We start from the raw sequence: 9,330 nt of genomic DNA on the forward strand, positions 1-9,330 counted from the left end.
ACTGATTCATTTTAATGACTGCAAGAAACGGCCACTCTTTTAGTCGAATGTATCGTACTTCATTTGATTGTTTTTCTGTCTTGTAGATACTTTTCCGTCGCGCTTGTTCATTTCATCATGCTCCTGACTGGTTACTATGGTGATAGGTCGAGGATGTTGCAGACTTTGGAAGGCACCGAGATCTCCCTCGCGACACCACCTTTGAGCATGTTTTGCATATGCTGTCTTCCAAAGATCCCTGTAAACAAGTAAGTAGATGTATCATGCCGGTATTGATGGTGAAGACGAAATAATAGATGGTCCATGATGATGATCGGTAACAGTTTCGAAAATATGAATTTCCCTGTGCTGCTCAACTACTCGATGAACATTTTGTGAAATATCATCAAACAAAAGAGAATTGTGGTCAAGAGCTGTAATTACGTTTTCATAGCAAAACCAAAACTATGAACATTGAAAGAAATGACTTGAACGTCCAATGACCCTTCTTGCTTGAATTGTGCTCAAGTACTTCACAATATTTGACGATTTGTACGAGACGTGTGCTGTCGTTAAAGGGATGGTACAGTTTTGGTTGCGATGGGGGATTCAGATTTTAAATAATTAATTGATAAGAAATTATTCATGAAATGTTGAAGAACATACAATTCTAAGAGGTATTCAAAGCTTATTTAGCTTATTTGATAAAAATCGGTTTTGAAATGATTGAGATATCCAACAATAAAGTAAAACTAAAGGGTCCTAATGAAAGGTGAGTCCCACCTTTGATTAGGACCTCTTTATTTCTGGATACCTCAGTCATTTCAAAACCAATTTTCATCAAATAAAAACTTTGAATTCCTCCTGGAATTGTATGCTCTTTCATATTTCATGAGAGGTTTCTCATGATCTAAAAAAAAAAAAAAGTTGGAAACCTGAAGCCCCAACTCAACCAAAACTAAATGTCTCGCCGTATATGCCGACATAAGTCAGGCGACTCCATTCTCGTGACTGTACGAAGGTATGCATTCGACTTCTAATGATTTGGTGTATTTCTAATATTTCACGTCCTTCTAGCTTTATGTAGAAATATGCTTGCATGGACCAAAATTAATAGTGTAAAGAAATGCATGAAGTGAGTAGTGATTCAATATAATAATATAAACTGACTGAAAAGAACACACATAATCATGTACAAAATTACTCACACACATACACACATTCACACGTACATCACCCACAGTATCAATTTTTTGTGTAACTGCTTTATCTTTTCATGCTGTAATCCTTGCTGTCACTTCAATTCGTTTTGTTTTGTTTCTTTTTACCAGATACACACTTCCAAAGTTTGTCAAAACTATTCGAGGGTTGGTTCTCCAGATTGCCATCATTAAACCCTTGTTCTACTTCCTTGGTGCCATCTTGTGGCTCAACGGAACCTACATTCCAGGCGACGTGAGTGATTTGACACACACCGTACACACAAAACATTTCCTTCTCTTTCACTAGAAGATACAAACATGGAAAAGATATTCATTGGAATAGAAAGAGAGTTCTTTATGCGTGAGAGCATGAGTGAAACCATAATCAAGTTTAAATTACATCACAGGTGTGGGAATGATTTATAATTCATCCCATGGTTTATTGCGCTCTGCGCAGAGAACATTGGGAGAATTTGATAAATCACAAGTTTCTATTTTGTTACTGATTCCTTGTTATGGTCAGTGGATAAGACCGTGGACTATCCATCGTCATGTCCCTTAAAGTATTTCTTAAGTGGCCACTTGCAATAAATCCAAACAACACAACCAAACAGTTCTCTCTGTCCAAACACTCTTTGCAACTCTCGTCCTATTTTTTGCTTTTGTATTTTGTTCCTTCACTTAGTAGCTCCCTTCAAAGATTAATGAGATTCATACTTTCCAAACGGCGATTTTTATGCACAAATACACGTTCAACCAACTTCCCTCGGCGTTCAATGATTTCCTTATTTCTAATTTCAAAAACACATTCATTCCTACCCAGCTCGCCGTTCAAAAATCGTGCACAAATTATGTATTCTGAAAACATCATGGCCCTGATGTTTGGAATTTTTTCTACCGATAACCTTGAACAATGTAGATCTATTTATTTATTCAACAGACAGCTTAAAAATAAGATGTTAACTCAATATGTGTCTGAATATTAGAGCATGTTGCTATTTATCGGGAGAGGGGGGGGGGTTCACTTCTATAGTTAAAGTAAAGGCTCCGAACTGAACGTAGACAACAAACATGAACATTAACACATATTCACAAGTCATTTCCACGCAAACGCATCACATTTCGCACAATGCACGGCTGTACTTTTTTTCTTTTTTTTTTCTCGTCATTCTTTCCTCTCTCTCTCTCTTTATCGCCACTCAGTAATTAGTGGTGACTTGAATACCATAATTATTCTTATATGTCGTATCGTTTAGACAATCATTCCTGGGGTCATTATCCTCGTCAAGCGTTTGCTTATGATGATGGTCTCCTATATTTCTGTTTTATCCAGAGTTGCTTAATTTGTCTTTGAACGACAGATACACAGGATCCTATGTTTGCATAAATTGAATAAGATTTATTCTTTCTCTAGAGCATATATCGGGTTCATCAGCGTATATAATCTTGGTGGATTCATGCACATGACTAGAACTACGATACTACTTCATGGCAGCAGCAGACACCTCTGTGCAATTTACCAGTAGATTATTATGATAGCACCTGGAATATATGATGTAAACATAGACCATATCTTACACGACACTGAGTAAAAATTAAGCATAAACGAAAACATTATTCACAGCTCTGTTCAATGTCCGGGAGTCCTAGCATCATGAATATGCGATGTATTTCATTCCTTGGCAGTTTTCCAGCACCGGTACATACCTCTGGTTCAACGTCATCTACATCGTCTCCACGCTGTTCGCTCTCAACGGCATCATCATTTTCTACAAGCTGTCGCGCGAGCCACTGAAGGAGTTTAACCTCACGCCCAAGTTCCTCACGGTACAGTTCACGCTCATCCTTACCAACGTCCAGTCGTTCACCATTGGTCTGTGCGCCATCACCGGCAAAGTGGCGTGCACGCCGCCTTTCCATCCAGGCCTGAGGGCGTTGTGTGAGTATACTGTACTGCCTATCAGAGTCCCTTTTTGTCCCTGGTTGCATATCAATATGTAACTATAGTATTATACATGTACTCTCTTCGTTATACACATAAAGGGACTCTAATATTGCCTGATAGTACGTACCTAAGGTACTCTTTTAGTACCCCACTTCTTAACCGGTGAGCCTCGAAGCTCTCTCAAGTGGGCCGCGATGTCGCCCCTCCTCTCCCCCCCTCCCCCCAACAGATAAATGAATATTTGAAAATGAGGATTCTTTTGGAGAAGAGTAGGTCTAATCTATTATATCTTTCTCAATTTTTCAAACTTTCAAAATGCTCAAAGGGAAACTGTGCTTGATCATTATTCATCGTATACCATTCTTACTTTCGCAATTGCGAACTATCAACTAAATCTCGTCATAACGGCAAATGATACTGCTAGATCCCTCTGTCCTATACAAAGACATTTCGTATCACTCAGAATCAGAAGAATCTTATTGAATATTAAGAAGTCAAAGAGTTTACGCAAACCACAAAATGTGGTCACTTGGGGATTTTTTTTTTTTTTTTGGTCCTTTTAACTTTTGTCAATAATCTGAAGAATGCATCTGACACTGACATATTCGTTTCTCTTGTTATCATTGTTGGGAGTAGAGGAACAAGAAGGTCTGAAATATGAAGGTGGAAACATGTTAATTATCCATATAAACTGTACCCAGGAGTTTATCAAACTATGGTACACGATATATCTCCGGCAGGGCCATGGGAAACTCATTTAACACAGTGATGAATCGTCCGAGTTGTTATCCTGGGGCAATGAAAGAGTATTAAAGGGACATTCCAGACGATTTTCATAATTTCACATCATGTAGTACATAAATCGACAACTCCATGTATAGGTTCGTGGAATTTATTGTGGTTCTTCAGCAGAGAAACAATACTTTTAAAAATCTTAAACAAATTACACTGAACAAGGATGATGACATAGGAGGTTCACATATTTCAGAAATGTAGCAGTGTAATTTCATTACAATACCCGTGCTTGCGAGTTCACCTGTGTATAATTTATGCATGCCTTCTTCTTTTGTTCTGCTTCCTTGAGCCCCAACTCATGCATTCTTATGGTGACTCTGCCATGTCATCATCCTTGTTCATTGCAATTTGCTCTAAATTTTGAAAATGTTCTTATTATTCATCCCAGTTATCACAAATTCTGAAACTCTGTCATCAGTATAACTAATTTATAGTTGTTCAAATATAAAAATATAAAAATCATCGGGAGGTCTCCTTTAACACCCTTGTCGTACCGTTTGTTTTTGACAATGATGCAGATATCGACAACATGCTGAACATCATTGAAATGTTCCTCTTCAACGTTTTCGCCACGGCGTGGTACCGTCGTCTAAAGGGAAACATCGGGCAAGAACAGCTCCAGGACCGCCTTTCGTACTCTCGACTCGGGAATAGTTCCTTCCGAAGCGGCGACCACGCCGTCCGCATCCCGCTAGGTGACGAGAATGATAACAAGCCCGTCGTAGGAGGCGACACGTCTCTATACAAACTGAGTCTGGACAGCGCCTGTCAGAAACAAAATGGCAGTGAAGGAACGCAAATCGCGACCCATAACGATCAGAATGCGATTTGGAAGCCGCATGAAAACGAGCAGATACAACCGTTCCTCCACGTGGTTGCTTCCCAGCCAAATGGAGATCTCAACTACAACGTAGCCGCTGAGCCGGCTTTAAATCACTCCAATCAACTGCCTCAGGGCGACACATCCGGAGAACATGTTGAATGCTCCTCTATTAAATCCGGGTCACACCTTTGGAGTGGTTCCGGGTCAGATCGTGAAACTGATGTTTAGGACTGAACGTGTCTTTGACGCAACACAGACATTCCGTATTCCAAAGAAAATATTTTTTCGTTATTTTATGTCTGTCTGGCGATTTGACTCACTAGGAGGTGTGTGTCATGATAATGACATCAACGATGAAAATATCATTGTCTGACCTATTGTCTGATCCTCTTGTTATTGAATTTGGGTTTCCGAGCTCTATGGGTCTCCTTCGATATTCATATCTTCTTCTTTTTTCGGATTCAAATTAATCCATCATGATTTATACATGCTTTTGATCAATTCGATTGAGACATTTCTATAATTCAACAAGTATATACACGCTGATTTTTTAAATTATTTTCTCGGCTTGTACGTCGCTTTCTTTTACGATTGCAAGATTCAATTCGAGCATATAAATTCCTTCGCTAGGTGTTACTTGAATCATCATGCTAGTCTTTTTCTTATCGCTATTAGTATTTTCCTATTATTTGCCCTTTCACGAAAATGAAAGGAATCATCCGTCACTGGTTCATATATCATCATTTCTCGTCTGCTATGATGTCTCGTCTATACCATTATTGATTATTGTTTTCCACAGACGATTAAATAGTAATTTACATTCTACCTGCTTGATTCATCTAACAACATGCAGAATATTAGTTACGAGTCAACATGTGATGTGCAATTTTTTAAAGCAACAGACGTGTTTTGATCCTTTACTGAGCTCTGCGGAAAGCTGAAGCGTGTCGTAGTAGTGTAGCACAATATCATGATTTGAAAAGTCATGGAAAGGCGTGTTTCATTATGAACCCACCCACCTTTAGCTATGCATTATATGATTCAGTATGACCTGAGTGGATGTAGCATCAAAAGCCATAATTTACAGTGGTTACACATTTTATGATACTGAAACTTCCCCTTTAAGAAAGAAATCTCAGAACGTTACCGTGATGATTCAACATATTGGTTTGGTACAGTCGTCTCATTGTGTACCGACAAGTTCCAAAGAAGCCCATTCCATTTCAGTATGAGATGATTTATTCCCAAGTTGTAGGGTCCTCGATTAATTTATGCAAAGCTAGTGTGAAGTTCACGTTGCTTTTAAAAACACATATCTTGTCATAATTCTGTATCTTCATATCTTTGTTTTATCAAAACAAAATACAAAAACACACAGAATAGTGACCAGTATTTGTAAAATGAAATGTGACATAGAAATAAAGAACAAGGTGGTGATAATGAATAGTCTCTACACAACAGTTAGGTGTAAGGGATAGGTAGTTGTTTTCTGCTACCATATCACTAAGATTATACCAAATGTTTAAGCTACTTTCATGTCCATGGCTATCAAGAGCATTGTTGTCGTAATGTGCTTTTCCTTCAAAAGTTTTAGCTCCATTTTAGAACCGTCTATAGAACACGCAATCAAACGCACTTTTTTACTTTGAATTCACAATTTATTTGTTTTCATCATTCTCGTGCATAAAAACTTGTTAATTTCATGTTTATCATTGTAGCCATGTCCCATGCAGACTAACTGTTCTGTTTACCTCTCCTTGTAGTTGGTGAAAAACAAAGAGGCTTCGATTTATTTATTCTGAAATAGATTTCAGATGTTTGAAGAGGTTTATGGATCGTCCAGTTCGTAGTTGTATTCAAGTCTCAAGTGCCTTATAGAACACCAGAGTGGTCATGCTGGCAGCCTATACCAGTGTATACGCGTATCCGAATGAAATTAAATACAAATTAGACCAATGGTTAGTCAGATACACTTGTGGAAAGCTGATGATGAACTACATGAGTATTGACACTCGGTTATTATTAGTCAGCACTATGCCTGTTTCTCGATTTATGGCATAATTATGGTGTTCTTTATCCAGGGTAGCCTCTCCATTGTTGCCACTGCTCTATCAGAGGGTCATACGGGACTAAAGTAAAAGAAACAAATCTCCAAATTTCAGTTTCCACGAACTAAATACAGTAAAAGAGTTGATTACATCTGTAATTTTGACCAACTCAAACACACAGACATTCATCTTAGCTATAGGAAAGTGTGTATGTTTTCACTAATCAGTGATTCCAGTAGTGATATATGTAGTTGCGGCAAAACTTCAAAACTTCTTAAGTGTCCGTCATAATTTCCACAGCGGCATTACGTATACAATGTTTATAATATCATAGTCACAAACAGCGACATATAGTATATACATTCCATGACTTATATCTTTGCATTTCCGTATTATGTATACGCGAACCAGAATAACTATGCCTTGCTATGTCCCATTTTGTGCCCTAATAAAGAAACTATGACGAAAACACTCTATTTGTCATTGAATGTTTCATTTCAGTATACCTATAGTACCAATTGGGGCAACCTAAAGAAAGTTCGGTTCAGTTCAATTCGTTTATTCATTTCTACGATAAAAACAAATAAACATGCAATGCATACATACATAAATACAGAGCATACAATAGTTGATTAGAATGTATAACATAATAGATATAACAAATTGACAGAATAACGCACTTAGTTATTTAACTGAGGAATACAGCCTTTGGTTAACTTAAATGTTAACCAAATGTTTGACATGACAATGTTATTTGGTAATGAGTTCCAGATGACAGGAAAGCTAAATCTGACAGATCTTTGAATAAAAGTGGACTTAACTTTAAACAAATGAAAATCATGACTTTTGCGGGTCTCATAATGGTGAATATTGCTATTGACATTAAACATTTGCATTATGTGCACTGATAACAAGTTTTTAAAATAAAAGAAGCCGAGTATTGCAGTATGGTAGGAATATAAATCTTGAATTTGTAATATGTTCAGTTGTTTAAACAGTGGCGTAGAATAAACGGGATTGGTAAAAATAATAATGATATAACATGATAACATAATAAGCAACCTTTACCCATTTCGACCCTCCTCTCCCGCCTCTCACATAAAGAATAAATGGGTTTATTAACACTTTCAGTCCCAAGAGTCCCTCTGTTTTTGTACAACGTCAATAGGATTTTAGGCTGATGCTACTGAGAGGGTTATTGGATGCTAAAAGCTGCATAGACGTATAAATACACCGATAACATTGGTGCAATACTTGGTAAATGGAGCCTAGTTTTAATACATCCCAATGATTTTGCCAGCATAGAAGAGCTTGCAACCAAAAGGCGCTAAATCCATTAAAAAATGATGGATTTAGCGCCTTTTGGATGCAAGCTCTTCAATTATTATTATGTAATCAAAATGAGCTTCACACAGTCACTCACTCTTACCTCAACTAAGCAGTGAAGTTCGAGCTTATTCAAATTAACATTAATCACTGTTCGAGGATATTTGTTTTGATTTGTTGTTTGTTAACGATGGCATGGAAACTGAAATGGGAAAAAAACGTCTTTTGTGTTTTATAGTCATTACATTTTCTAACCAAAAAGAGAGATTTTAGATAATTTGTTTCACTCGTCAGATTTTATGGCTCTGCCTATTTGAATTCAATGAACCCTTTTACTAGAATATCAATCTGTTTGTTTCTGAGCCCTGTTTCCTGCTGTCCCTCCATCCTTATACTGTGTGAGCCAGTCCGTTTTTTCACTTTGCGCATGAGCAGGACGAACAGGCATGTTGGTTTTCATATTCACAGAGAAAAGCATCTGTGATGCAATGATTATTCATGTATGCCTTATTTGTATGAATAGTGCTTGTCAGCACATCCTCCTGACAGCAACATATTCATTAAAACCTAGAATTTGGCAATATCAATGTAAAAAAAAAGTTTGTTAAAGCATTCACTTTAAATCAAAGACGTAATTTACCATTTGCAGGTGAAACAAAAACCCAGCATAAGTGCTTCAAAATAGTTCTAGAATGTGAGTTAAGAATAGAAATAACCAATGTAAAAATTTGAACCAGTGTAAGCGATGTTATGTATTATTTAGAGGTTAGATAAACAAAATGTGAACAATAGTTATAATAAAAATGTTTCCAGACTAACCTGTCTACAGTGTTATGGTTTAACAAGAAAGATAGTGATATATCCTTATGTTTTAGGCGTTATTGCAAAATTTTATATGTTAGGATGTGTTATAATACAACAGACCTACACATATGCATCAAAAGTGATATCTTGAACATTTTTTAAATCACTGCTCCCAAAGCCAGGACCTTCAAATGCACGTTTCCCAAGTGTTCACCGACGGACCGCCGCGCTAGGCAGGTTCATTCTTTGTTTGAACGTGAACTTCATAAATTGTTACGTTAGGCAAGCTTATCCATTATGCCGCTTTGAAAACAAGTCAAATGCCTATCAACTGATAATAAAGAAAGTTTATCATCGTACCAATGTGCGCATGAGCTGACAACCAACTGGTGAGACAGTGGAAAAGGG

At 37.3% G+C, this 9,330-nt stretch overlaps 1 protein-coding gene across 1 annotated transcript in view; it reads left to right on the forward strand.

Annotated features, from left to right (window-relative positions):
- LOC139717269 (organic solute transporter subunit alpha-like) overlaps nt 1-5,728 on the forward strand; it is a 31,584-nt gene extending 25,856 nt beyond the window's left edge. The window contains exons 5-8 of the mRNA XM_071628763.1: nt 87-248; nt 1,311-1,434; nt 2,868-3,120; nt 4,440-5,728. Coding sequence (XP_071484864.1) covers nt 87-248; nt 1,311-1,434; nt 2,868-3,120; nt 4,440-4,972 — 1,072 coding nt within the window. The 3' untranslated portion in view covers nt 4,973-5,728. The remainder of the gene's footprint in view (nt 1-86; nt 249-1,310; nt 1,435-2,867; nt 3,121-4,439) is intronic.
- The last annotated feature ends 3,602 nt before the right edge of the window (nt 5,729-9,330 follow it).

The sequence above is a fragment of the Diadema antillarum genome, unplaced genomic scaffold (genome assembly GCF_040938485.1).
Source record: "Diadema antillarum isolate AM-2024a unplaced genomic scaffold, OU_Dant_1.0 scf00000074, whole genome shotgun sequence".
NCBI classification, from domain to species: domain Eukaryota; kingdom Metazoa; phylum Echinodermata; class Echinoidea; order Diadematoida; family Diadematidae; genus Diadema; species Diadema antillarum.